This window comes from Gnatocerus cornutus, chromosome 8 (genome assembly GCF_029298725.1).
Source record: "Gnatocerus cornutus isolate USDA-ARS CGAHR chromosome 8, icGnaCorn1.1, whole genome shotgun sequence".
NCBI lineage: Eukaryota > Metazoa > Arthropoda > Insecta > Coleoptera > Tenebrionidae > Gnatocerus > Gnatocerus cornutus.
Window position 1 is genome coordinate 1,537,667 of NC_142240.1, and position 13,456 is coordinate 1,551,122.

Below are 13,456 nucleotides of genomic sequence, written 5' to 3' on the forward strand. Positions count from 1 at the left end.
CTGGGTACTATTCCTGCAGCAAATGCCTTCAAAAAGGCTTACATTACAATAACAAGTTATGTTTCCCTGATACTGAATTTGTAATCAGAACAGATGAAGATTTTATATTACAAAAACAAGAAGAACATCATACCAATACATCAGTTTTAACCAAAATACCAAATTTCGGGATTGTATCTTGTTTCCCTTTAGATTACATGCATCTAGTATGTTTGGGTGTTGTTAAAAAACTTTTATTACTATGGTGTAGTGGTAAACCACCAAATAAATTAAGCTTCTCTCAGATAACGCAATTATCAAATTCTCTTCTTTTACAATCTAAAAACATCACTCGTGATTTTTGCCGCAAACCGAGATCAGTTTTGGAAGTTAAACGTTGGAAGGCAACTGAATTTAGACAGTTCTTATTGTATACAGGTCCTATAGTAGTGAAGAAAATTTTGCCTGAGAAGATGTTACTAAATTTTATGTCTCTTCATACAGCAATTTTCATTTTATCTGATTCTAATAATTTAACATCTGATAAAATTAAGTACGCTCATTCTCTACTTAAATATTTTGTTGAGACTTTTAAAGTTTTATATGGAAAAGAAAATATATCTCACAATGTACATAATTTGTTGCACTTGGCAGATGACGTTCTTCAGTTTGGATCATTAGATAAATTTAGTGCATTTTATTTTGAGAATTATATGCAATTTATAAAACGACTTGTTCGAAAAAATGATAAACCAATATCACAGATTGTTCGTCGAACTTCAGAAATAAAAGCATTTAATCGGTTACATCCAGCTATTTCAAAACAATCTTCTATGCAAAATAAGGAACATTTATCGGGAATTTTATTGAATGGATGCTATTCTCCTCAGTACAGCCAATTTGTATTGACAAATTTTATGTTAAAAAATGTGACTCCTGATAACTGTTGCGGTTTAAACAACGGTAACATTATCATCATTCAAAATATTGCTACTGATGCGGATAACAATATTGTTGTAATTGGCAGAAAATTTTTAGAAGTAAAAAACTTTTTTACAGAGCCTTGCGCTTCATCTTCTTTAGAAATTTATGAAGTGACCACATTAGGTGCACTTGAATATTGGCCTGTTACTGATGTTAAAGTTAAATATATCAAATTTGATTTTAACAAACACAGTTTTGTTGTAATTCCCATTTTGCATAGTTTCAAAACTACTTTTTAATATGACATTAATTCAGATATGAATATTTATGTTTGCATAAGTGCATGTACATTTTAAAAATTTGTTGTATAAGTATAGACGTTTTAGAAAATGTTTTATCCATGCAAGAATGATTAAACACGAGAACGTAGATGTAGTAGCTCTTAATATTTTAAGTGGATAAAACATTACTTCAACACGAATGCAATTAGAACAAATTACAAGCCCAAAAACTTCAAAAACAAAACTGACATTTAATTTATTGTTAACATCACAAATAACATAATCATATTGATAACTTTTTTTTTCTTATACACTTTAAATATAAAGATTCTTAAAATGTTTCTCTAATAATAAAACATAATACTGATTAATTTTGGAAAAAAAGGTTAAATACAAAAATGACATTTTGCAATTAATTTTATATCTATTGATTTTAGGATGTGGGTAATTGTTCTTTTTTTGAAAGAAAACACAGTGGCTGCCATTCCCAAATGTTGGGTCATGCAAGGAAATAAAACCTGTTGTTGGCCTCCGTTTGTGGATGTAAAAAATTACATTGTTAAATGTAAACCCCCAGATGGGAATTGGCATTTATTTGGTATTAGATTATTGAATAACGGCAAAGTATATGGTATTATTTAATTAATTGTTTGAAACATTTTTATGTCGCCAACATTTTTTAGATAATTTTTTGAAAGCAAGATCAGCTGCACGTTTGGCTGAAGACACCTCTGATATTAATTCTTCAGAGGCCGAAGGTCAAAATAAAAGAAAACGAACGATTATTAGGAAAATATCGTCAGATTCTGAAGAAGATAACGAGGAGGTATTGACTCACGAAACGTTAGAGTGTTTTCCACCAATGCCTACTCCTCCAAGTTTTGATTGTAAGTTTTAATATTGATTGGTCATTGCACTATGCACATATTATTTTACTACCAATTTCTTTTGTTAATCTTGCAGCACTTTCTCAGTTGGATGAAGATGATCATAGATCAGAAATCCAACAGTCTTCAACATCAATTCGTGAGTTACAAATGATTTGTGAGTGCGGTTTTTAGAATTTTTGTTATAGAAAATACTAGTAGTACTAGTAGGAGTAGTACTCCAAAACCTCTACAGATTAATAGTAGAACAAAAACACCCGATGGTATGTACATACATGCAAGCAAAGATTGTACCTTGTGAGTTTTTAATCTTTTTTTCTAGACTTTTTGAAACGACTACAGCAACAGTTATCGCTTATGAATTTTAAGTTAAACAATCTGCAGAGTGATGTTACATCAACAATCGACTACGTACGAAAATCGAATGATTATGGCTCAACAGAAGTATTTCAGTTCGAAACTTTACCACTGAAATCTCTAGAAGACCTTCATGTATTCGAAACGTTTTTAAAAAACGAAATCGAATTTAAAAAATATGTAAGTTTTTAGTAAATTATTTTTTTAATTGAGGACCAAAATTTATCCTAAAATTTTATTGTCGTAGGTTACATTTATTACCAAAATTGGTGGGACTAGTGTTTATGAATGTGTGAAGAGATGCCTTTCACGAATAATGACAAACGAATTGGGGAAAGAATTTTGTTGGACTGGGAAAAGGGAAAAACGGGCGTTTGCAGGACTTCAATTACAAATAGGATTGACAGGTGAGTTTTTTGATGTTTTTATCATTTAGCTTTACCTCCAGTAAAATAATAATTTAATATTCTTTCCAAATTTCTTTTTGTTCCAGCTGGAATTCAAGCCAACAATGGGTTGAAAAACTCATCAGAAAAAGATATTGAAAATGCGGTGAAAAGCTGGTTACGCCATGCTAAATCACGAATCCCTGCGAACAATTAAAAATATTTATATTTAGCAAGTTACTTTGAACTATTATTTTGTCTATTATTTTCAGAATGTTTATTTTTTTCGTTATTTTTAGAATGTTTACTTTGTTTTTAGTTTTTAGAATGTTTTTTAATTATTTATATGTAGCTTTCTTTTAATACATTTTTTAAATCAAAGAAATTTTATTACATCCTTTACAAATCCCCATTCGGTACCAACCCGATGAAAATAAACTTTCTTGGGATTTTCCAGGGATGAACAATTTTGTCCTTTTACAACGTCCCAGGGACATCCCATGGAATATTTGGTATTGCCCTGGGATATCCAGTCGATCCCAAGTCAATCTCCCTGGGAAGTTCATGGGCTGTGTTAGTGCTGTTTGGGAATGGGGCTTCCATCATCGATCACATTCTGGTGCATGACTCAATTTCTTACAGATGCAGCGAGGAAGCGATCATCGGCACCACGGTCATCTCTGATCACGTCCCAAAAATCACCGAAATTAATTTTGGTACAACTTCGACCGCAATTCCAACGTTGGTTAAAATCCGAGATTTCAAGCGCACAAATTGGAACCAATTGTCAGCCACCTGCATCGAGCATTCTCGCAACTCGATCCCCTGACGTCATCGACAAACAAGTCGCTGACCTTACCCAACTCATCCAATCTAGCGTCCTTGACTCGACTCCCGAGAAAGTAATTAATCCCAATCGAAAGCCCCTCCCGCCTGATATCGTTTCACTGATCCGACAAAAGCGCCGAGTCTACAGAGAATTTGTAGCAACGAGAGATCCGGACATCAAAACAGAATGGAATCGATTAAACGCAAAAATCAGAATCAAAATCAACAAGCATCGTGAGAACCAATGGATTCAAGCATGCTCAGAACTCGACTTCCGCAACGGCGCCAGTTTCTGGCACAAATTCAAGGTCTTAACCGGACAAAAAACAAGAACACGCAGCCACCTGAAAATCGGAAATGACATCATCATTTCCGACAAGGACAAATCTGAAGCGTTCGCCACCCACTTCAAAAATTCATTCCGAATTCCAGAAGATCCACGGCACGACAAAAACCACGTCAAGCGAACAGAGGCGTTCAGAGAAAAATTCAGGAAGCGCCTGCGCAGCACCACCATTTTCTTTTCCCAACAAGACCGCGAAGAAGCTCAGGAAGACGACGAGAGACTCCGAAAGAAATCAAGGCAACGATCCAATCCATCAAAACCAGAAAAGCTCCAGGTCCGGATCAAGTCAACAATCTCACTCTGAAGAACATTCCCAATGAGGTCATTACTGCAATATGTCAGATTTTCAACAATTGTCTGGACGCCTCCTACATTCCTAAGGACTGGAAAAGCGGGTTGGCTATAGCAATTTCGAAACCCGGCAAGCCTACGGAGGATCCCAACGCCTACCGTCCCATCACGCTCCTGAGCTCGATAGGAAAGATATTCGAAAGAATAGTTACCGTAAGACTCAGCGACAGAGTGAACGGTCTCGAATACTGTCTGACCCACAATTTGGTTTTCGGGCAAGTCGATCAATCACCGATCCTCTCGTAGCTTTGCAGACTGACGTCACCAGGTACCTGAACTCGGGACAGTGCGTTGTTGGTGTCTTTTTAGACATTGAGAAGGCATTTGACCGAGTTTGGCACGCCGGAATGATTCAGAAACTCAAGAGTCTCAAGTTCTCAGACAGATTCACAGGCCTCATCGACTCATTTCTGACGAACAGGACCGTCAAAATCAAAGTCGGAAATGAACTCTCAGAACCGATCGAAATCGAAGCGGGAGTTCCCCAAGGTTCAGTCATCTCGCCACTACTCTACTAAATTTACTGCCACGATTTCCCGGCAGTAAACAACGAAACAATAAGAACGTTTCAATTCGCGGATGACACAGCACTTTGGGCCGGAAACACCACCTCTTTGAGAGCGGCAAATGACGCCCAGAACATCCTTGACAACATCCAGGAATGAGCCTCGAAGTGGCGAATTTCTTCAAACCCAGAAAAATCAACAACCGTCCTTTTCAGAAATGGAAAGCTGACACGCGCGAAGAAGTTCTTTCCATGACACGCTCGCCTCAAACTCTGGAATAAAGAAATTCCGCTAAAGGACAGTGTTCGATATTTCTTCCGACCTCAAAACTACAATTTCCAAGGTTCGGAAAAGAGTAGACTTAATTTCCAAGGTTCGGAAAAGAGTAGGCTTAATTTCCAGGTTAAGAGGTGAACTCAGGGGGTGTTCATCCCCAACCCTTCTCCATACGAACAAGACGAATATCAGGCCTCTTCTCGAGTTCAAATATGCCCTTTTAGCCTCTCTTGACAGATCCAGCCTGGAATCCATCGCGTCGTGCAAGAGAAAAATTTTTCGAAAAATTTTCCGTCTTGGTCCTAGGTTCCCCTCGTCACAGTTGCCCGAGGTCACCAAGACAGAACCGATCTTGGAACGTATCGTCAAACTTCAGGCGTCATACGAGGGCGGGGTGAAATATTCCGGGCCTCGCATAGATAATGCTCCATGTCATTCTATCTTTTGACGGCACTGTTTAATTTTATCCATTATAAAGTTACCTTTAAATTTTCAAGTCAATATGTCGCTTATTAGATTGACAGTAGTCCTTCGAAGTCAACGCCGTAAGCAATTTTCGTACAATGGACAAATTTGAAATTCGTGCGGTGATTAAATATTTTTTTTGAAAGGTTTAACTCCAACCGAAATTAAAAAGGAGATGGACGCAATCTTAGGGGACTTTTCTCCTTCGAACACAACTGTTAAACGTTGGGTGGCTGAACTGAAGATGGGTCGGAAAAGCACAAGTGATGAACCACGCAGTGGACGACCCATTACGGCTACTACACCACAAACAATAGAAAAAGTCCATAAAGTCGTTTTAGCTGATCGAAGAATAAAAGTGGGTGAAATAGCAGAGATTATAAGGATTTCAACAGAACGGGTACGAAAAATTTTGCTCGAAGATTTGTGTATGAAAAAGCTTTGCGCAACATGGGTGCCGCGTTTGTTGACACCTGATCAAAAACAATGTCGAATGGACGTTTCGGCCGAATGTATGTCCCTCTATCAGCGAATCCAACCGAATTTTTGCGTCGGTTTGTTACTGTTAACGAAACATGGGTCCATCACTATACTCCAGAAACCAAACAACAGTCCAAACAATGGACGGTAAAAGGAGAACCAGTTCCAAAGAAGGTAAAGGTGGTTGCATCGGCTAGTAAAGTTATGGCGACAGTTTTTTGGGATGGACGAGGAATAATCTTTATTGATTATCTTCAAAAAGGAAAAACTATCAATGGAGAGTATTATGCATATTTACTCCAAAAATTAAACGAAGAGAATAAAAGAAAACGACTACATTTAGCGAAAAAAAAACAAACTGATCCATCAAAACAATGCACCAGTTCACACGTCCCTCATTGCTATGGCTAAAATCTATGAATTAAAGTTCGAATTGCTACATCACCCTCCATATTCTCCAGATTTAGCCTCATGTGACTTCCATCTATTTCCAAATCTTAAAAAATGGCTTGGTGGAAAAAGATTTGCAAACGATAACCAAGTGGTCGACGCCGTAAACGAATATTTTGAGGAATTCGACAAATGCACTTATCAATCTATAATAAACGCATTGGAACATCGTTGGAGTAAATGCATCGATCTCAATGGAGATTATGTTGAAAAATAAATAGGAATTGTTACAAAAATTGGTTATTTTCCTGTTCAGGCCCGGAATATTTCACCCCGCCCTCGTATGTGCACCGTTCGCTTCAGAGCGGGAGCGCATTGGCGAAAAACACCATCTTCGAGCATCGGCTCACTCCTTTTGCTCCTACAGGTCGCAACAAGAGAAGATTCCCAGAGAAACCGAGGCAGAAAAAAAATTAACCTTCCTAGCGCCCTAATCCAGGCCCACTCGCTTTTTTTCGAAACTTCTCCCGGTTTAATTACATCCTTCCAATTTTGCTGCGCCCTCCTCCATTTTCCGGGGTGAATTTCCAACCACCACCACTTCGAGCAACGAACTCTCCCAGCTGATCTCAATTCAACCACATTCCAATCGTATTTAAACATCTTCGGACACACGATAAAAAACTCGCGAAGACTCTTTCTCTCTCTGCTCCACGACGCAAGTCATCTCTCCCTTTCTAGCCCGGCCGCAACAGAATAGTTCAGCCAAGTTGGTCTGAGCTACCATAAAAGCATAAAAATTTGCGGGCTACCTCAACGGGACAGCTTCAAAAGATTCTCAAGTGCACATAATGAGGGTTTATTTGCTTAAGTTTGCACCCTGCGATAAGAATAGCATCCCTAAACAGGCCAGATATCTGGTCATAAATGACAAAATACCGCAAACTGTCCGGTTGCGGTTGCCGTCTAATTTTTATGATTTTATGGTGGCTCAGACTAACTTGGCTGAACTCTTACAATCGAATTACCCTGAAGCTCCTCCCACTAATACTTTCCAATTAAACACAACTTTTCTCGTCTTTCTCCCAGCTTCTAATTCTTTCGCTTACACCGCCGAACATTTTGTTTCCGATTTCTGCCGGCTGTTTTTCTGTTTCAGACGAGAACCGCCTCGCCGCGCAGGACAAAGGCCGCCGTCCCCGAAGCCGTCCAAGGTCGTCTCGACGTCCAAGGTTGGCAACAGGAAGCGGCGGAGAATGGACAGCGCGACCATCGGCATCTCAAAACTCGTCAAACAGCTGACATTTCTTCTTCAACACGTTCCACTTTCGCAGCATCCACGAGACGATTCCGACTTGGGTTTTTCACGGTTTCCCCAAGTCCTAGCGCAAATGCGAGAATTATGTCGTAAGTCGGCCGTGACCGCACTCTGGATGCACCTTCCTAATTTACTCCCTTGTTCTTATTTTTTAATCCCGAATTAAATTTTAATTTTTTGAGAATTAATTTATTTGTTACTTCAAATTAACTTTTTTCTTTTTGTAATCCATCCACCTAAACGACCACATCGCTGAAGAGGCACAAGCCTAGAGCGGCGTTTTCATCAGATTGTAATTAACATCTTTGTCTTATTGTAAACCTTGACTGTACATCTGATGAATAAAAGACTTTTACTACTACTAACGTTCTATTGTCTCCGACTTTTCAAATAATACTAATACGACACTTATACAACAAATGAACTATTATTTCTACTATTTCCGTATTCTGGAATTATAATAATTGTAAAGATGTATCTTTGTGCCATTTAAGCAAAATTTTTCACAGGTACCGTAGCAACAGAATGCTATCTAGCGAGTTATGGGCTGCGATTAGTTAATTTAAAGTGCTTCTAATTCAAAAACTGTAAGGGCTTGAACATTGAGCGATACGACCATCAACTGGGATTTTCATATAGAATTCCACATTAAAAGGAAGTGCGAACGTTCTTGGAAAGCCTGAATGTTAAAAAACAATCAATTACTGTTCAAATTCTCTTTAGAAATATTAAAAAAAGTGAAAGAAAACCTTGAACTCTTCCCTTCTCACAGCAGAAACAACCTTGTGGTCTCTAAGACCTGAGAACAACATTAATTTCGCGAATTTTAGACAGGCAAACATATGTCGTTTTTATTAACTCGGGAACTGATGTGAATGTACCGAATAACAATGAAGAAATGCCAGAAGCATAAAATGCTTTAGTTTATTGTGTTGTTGGCCTTAACAAGAGGTGGAAATTACCTATATGCCTAGTTCTTCTTTACAAATTTAAAGAACCGTAAACGTAAAAACATCCTTGTTTAACATAGTTATACAGGTGGGCCAACTAAAACGAAACAGAGGCTCTCAATTTTTTTCAGTTTAAATGCATGCATTCAACACCCGTTATCAAATGATCATAGGGGCTATTCTGTATCGGGTCTGTTAAATTTAAAGGGTAGGTTAAAATAGTCCGATTTAACGGTGCGGGGTTTAAATAGCTATTCTGTATCATGAAATAAACGTAGTCCGTTAAAATGGAGAATTTTAACGTACGTCTGTTAATTCGATTGTGAACCAGCCATGGTGGTAGGTTTTCTGACCCGAAAGTAGGCTGTTGTGATCGTGCGCGTGCGCTTTATGTGACATCGACTTAAATTCAAACGAAGCAAATAAAAAAATAAATATATTTGTTTCGTTGTTACAAACGTATAAACGCTGCAAAAAATGAAAATTTCTTGTTTCTGGTTTGATAGCACCTTTAGATGCAACATCTGGCTTCAAGATGTACTTCGAAAAACCCATGAGCAGGCAAAGTTTGGGTCAAAGATAATAATATGCAAAATATTTATAATCGAAACGTGCTGATTTTCTTCCCATCTTATTTTATTACAAGAAGGTAAGTTATTTTGATGTAGAATTTGTGTTCATTATTGTGGTTGTGCTTGGTGCGTCTAGTTGATCCTCTACCTTACTTTGTTTAAAAGTTTAAATAAATATGTCGAGAGCTCCAAGAATTACCAAAAAACAACAAGAAGGTTTAATTGCATATTTGGAGCAACATCCTTTCTTAATTGAGGGCAGAGCCAGAAATGCTGTTGAATTGGAGAGATTTGAAAACAAATGGGAAGAGTTGGTCCAACAATTAAACCAACTTGAAGGGGCCCGAAAAACAAAAAAACAATGGAGAGAGGTAAGTAACAACAATTTAAATAAAAAGTATTTGTTTTTTTTTTAATAATTATGATAATAATAAATTTTCTAGACCTTAAATGATTTGAAGGCGAATGTTAAAAAAAAAGCGCGTGCCATAAATGTAGACATGCTTAGAACTGGTGGAGGCCCCAGTGCACAAATATCGTTGCAGGCATTGGAAGAGAGATTACTGACATTATATCACCAGTAATTATAGCAGGCATTCCGGAGATCCCAGAAGTTGGGCATCAAGAAAAAGTTCTGGTGGAGTTGGTACAAAAATTTTTAGTTGGCGAGAAAAAAGATTTAATGTGATCAATTTCTAGCCAATTGTTGAAATCGCCAACAATGAAGAAGAACCAACGTGGGACGATTTGAACAATTCTTTTGTGGAGAACACTAAAATAGTAAGTTTCTGTACATTAATGTTTTTCATTTATTTATTCAAATTTTAGGAAAGTTCAACCCAAGAAAGAGGCCGCAAACGGAAGAATCATCCGGATGTACAGAATATCGCCAGGGCACATGAAGAATGCCTAAATAAATTGGCTAGTTCAAACAGTAAACTGGCCGATGCAGTTTTACTATTGGCAACCCGACAAAAAAAGCGTTTTTGTCCCAGTGCAGCTTTGCAATTAAAATTTTAAATTTATTTTAGTTAGGAGGTAGACTTAATTTTTAGTTATGTAATGATTTTCCAGTTATTTTAGTTATTTTGTATATGTATATATATATATATGTATTTAATTAATATTAAAATGTACATTTACAATTCCTTGTCTCACTTGACCACCAATGTTAAACCAGTCGTGATCATTTAGATTTACTTGCTCATTGTTTTCAATAATTTCTGGTTGGTTTTGTTCTTCTTCAGGTAAGGGGACGTTATAATGTCGACACATGTTATGTAACATAACACAACTGTAAATTATTTTTGTTGCTCGAATAGATCCGTAGTGCAGAGCTCTATGTCCATGAGTACATCTAAATCTTGATTTTAATAAACCATTAACATGTTCAATTTTTGTTCTGATTCTTGATAAAGCTCTGTTGTAATTTGCTTCTGGGGAATTAGGTGCCACTTGATTAAATGGTGTCAATAGCCAAGGTTCTAATGGATAGCCACTATCACCTGTCAAATAATTTGATTGTCCTGTTTGAACATATAATTCATGCAGTGTTTGTTTCGCCTGGGACATCATCCAAATGGCAGAATCATGGACTGACTCCGGAAATCGTGCATTTATATTCATAATTTTCTTATTTGCGTCACATACAATTTGTGTATTAATTGAATAAAAATGCTTCCGACAAAAATATGAGGCTCCTGGGTGAATTGGATGATTTTCTGGTGGAGCAACAATTCTTATTTGCGTGCACTCAATTATACCAATCAAATTCTCAAACCTCTGATCAAACTGTCGAAAATTTTCATTATGTCTTGCTCTGCTTTCAGCATCATTCGGAAATTGAATCCATCTATGCAATATATGCCTTACAATACAGTCAGACACTTCCGAAATACATCTACTCACGCTAGGTTGGCTAAGTGCGAATGAATATACATGACCAACTCCCAATTGGTAATTTCCATGTCCAAAAAAATGTAAAGCCGTTAAAACTCTTATGGAAACTGGAATTTTTGTCGTTTTTTGGGGGTCTTGCATGAACTGTTCTAAATCGTTTACTAAAGCCAAAGAGCTTGGTGTGTTTAGTCGAAACAATTTTATAAATAATTTATCCGGCAATGTAAATGGATCGCTTGAATCTCTCAAGTGTCGGTGTTTTATACGAACTTCATTTCAGCAAATAATTTAAGTTTTAGATAAACATTTATAATCTAACCTCTAATTTTACCTTCGTATTCGATCTTCTTCATCATGCATAATTATCAAATGTATTAAACCATCCAATGCCATTTTTGAGTTGCAACAAATTTGTGGAGGAATTATGTTATAATTGCAATATGTATAAAAATATCAAGCAACGAACTGTCAAACGGAAACCCTGTTAAATTTAAGGGATGGCTTCGACTAGCCCTTAAAATAAGCACCTTTTTAACATACCTAGGTTAAAATTTTAACGGACTTGGCTGATACAGAATAGAAATTTCGTTTTAAAGGACCTTTAAAATTTAACCACCCTTTAAATTTAACCGACTCGATACAGAATAGCCCCTCATATGTCATATGATGAAACTAATTAAAACACTCTGGCAGATTCAAAATTTTTGATTAATGAGAAAGAAGAAAAAATACACTGGGCTTTCATTAAACGACTATTCGAACAAGAATGATTCCATACAAAAGGTTTGAAACTGACTACAATACTAACTAAACGTCACATTGAATTTAAAAATGATATAATAAATGGGCGTTTAGCAGTTCATGTTTTGAGCGACAGTGTAGGCTTCAAGGTACTGTGAGAGTAATTTTGTTGATTTTAAAGGTGCAGGTGCCACAGCTGAATTTTGCGAAATTTTTAATATGGCTTTTGACATACTAAATACGAGAAGCAACATTAGTCGCCAAATTAATCAAAAACCGATATCTGAATTAACAATGAATTATTATGAAAAATGCACCAAAAAAGTAAAAAAAAATACATTTCAAAATTAAAACTGCCAGATGGAAGAGAAGTTATCAATTCAAAAACGGCAAACAGGTTTTGTAGGAATTGCCATAGGTTTATAAAATGTAATGTAAATGTATAAAATGTAAATGTAAAATGTAAAATCTAGTTGATGTAATATTTAATTGCTTTCAGAAAAAAAACAAATACATATTATTAACTTGTATTTTACAGGACCATTTGGAAATCTTTTTTGGGTGCATTAGGAGTGAAGTGGTTTTAACAAGAACCCCAACTGGGTAGAGTTTCAAGCCGCCTATAAAACATTGCTAACACAAAATCAAATTTCTGCGTCACCAAATATATCCATTTTGGATAGTACTGGTGTTGTCTTCAACAGCCATGGCAACATAAGAATTTTTGTTATATTTCGACAAAATTTTTGACTCGGTAAATAGCCACAAAATTGATGATGATGGAAAGAAGTTAAGGTCTGCTGTCAGTATCAGTAAGCATTCCGCCCATCATCAATTTTGGCAAAAAGCTACGAAATTCTTAAAAAATGTAGTGTTAAACAAATTTGAACTTGACGCGCAGTGACAGGTGAGGGCACTGCGAGCTAGGGACATTTAGTGTTGACAGGTGACAGGGCGGGAGTAGAGAAGAGATTTGACGGGAGTTCTAGCGTGGCGTGACTTGGAAGAAGAAGTGTGTGTGAGACAGTTAATTGTGTGGCGCATTACTTTAATAAATTTTTAATTTCCTCAACGGCGTTTTTCGTGATCCTAACATAAGCATTTGTTAAAAACAGACGAGGACAAAATGTACCCTCTCTGAAGAATTGGCTGTTTACCTTAAAAGGTTTCCAGTATTTATGGGGGAAACTTGAAAACACCTTTAGGTTCCTGTGTTTACGGAACTGAATCAGGACGTTTCGGAAAAAAAAATTGACATTCATACAGAAACAATACACCTACGCCTGCACAGTTCGTCGCCACCTTAAAGACATTGCTAATTAATAACTTTATTTCGTGTCATTCTTCTGGAAGCAATTGTCAGGTTGACGACAGCATCGCTCTAAACACGTTGGAGTCGTTTCTGACAGCACCCGTTGAGGAAGTGGAGCAATCGAAGGAGTTCATCCAGGAGCTCTCTTTACCAAAAGAAACAACAGAACCGGTTGAAGAGATGACCGTAACAGGTTACATAAAAATGA

The 13,456-nt window shown here is 36.8% G+C and overlaps 2 protein-coding genes and 1 pseudogene across 2 annotated transcripts; all 3 read left to right on the forward strand.

The window, feature by feature from the left end:
- Window positions 1-1,833: 1,833 nt before the first annotated feature.
- LOC148169343 (uncharacterized) lies at window positions 1,834-3,199 on the forward strand (the record flags this gene model as incomplete). The annotated part of the gene is made up of 6 exons (XM_088044160.1): window positions 1,834-2,071; window positions 2,148-2,210; window positions 2,260-2,334; window positions 2,394-2,608; window positions 2,676-2,835; window positions 2,922-3,199. Coding segments are annotated over 6 exons (861 nt in total), but the record flags the coding sequence as incomplete, so codon positions are not given.
- A 2,424-nt stretch (window positions 3,200-5,623) lies between these two features.
- On the forward strand, window positions 5,624-6,477 carry LOC148169344 (histone-lysine N-methyltransferase SETMAR-like). Its single transcript, XM_088044161.1, has 3 exons — window positions 5,624-5,666; window positions 5,733-6,140; window positions 6,185-6,477. The coding sequence occupies exons 1-3, from the start codon at window positions 5,624-5,626 to the stop codon at window positions 6,475-6,477; spliced, it is 744 nt and encodes a 247-aa protein (XP_087900287.1).
- A 2,995-nt stretch (window positions 6,478-9,472) lies between these two features.
- LOC148169345 (uncharacterized) lies at window positions 9,473-10,338 on the forward strand (annotated as a pseudogene).
- The last annotated feature ends 3,118 nt before the right edge of the window (window positions 10,339-13,456 follow it).

Coding starts and splice junctions, on each gene's coding strand:
- LOC148169344 (XM_088044161.1), top strand. CDS start 5,624: ATGTCGCTTATTAGATTGACAGTAGTCCTTCGAAGTCAACGCC. Junction 5,667..5,732: donor AGTCCTTCGAAGTCAACGCC/GTAAGCAATTTT, acceptor TTTTTTTGAAAG/GTTTAACTCCAACCGAAATT. Junction 6,141..6,184: donor CCAACCGAATTTTTGCGTCG/GTTTGTTACTGT, acceptor ACTATACTCCAG/AAACCAAACAACAGTCCAAA.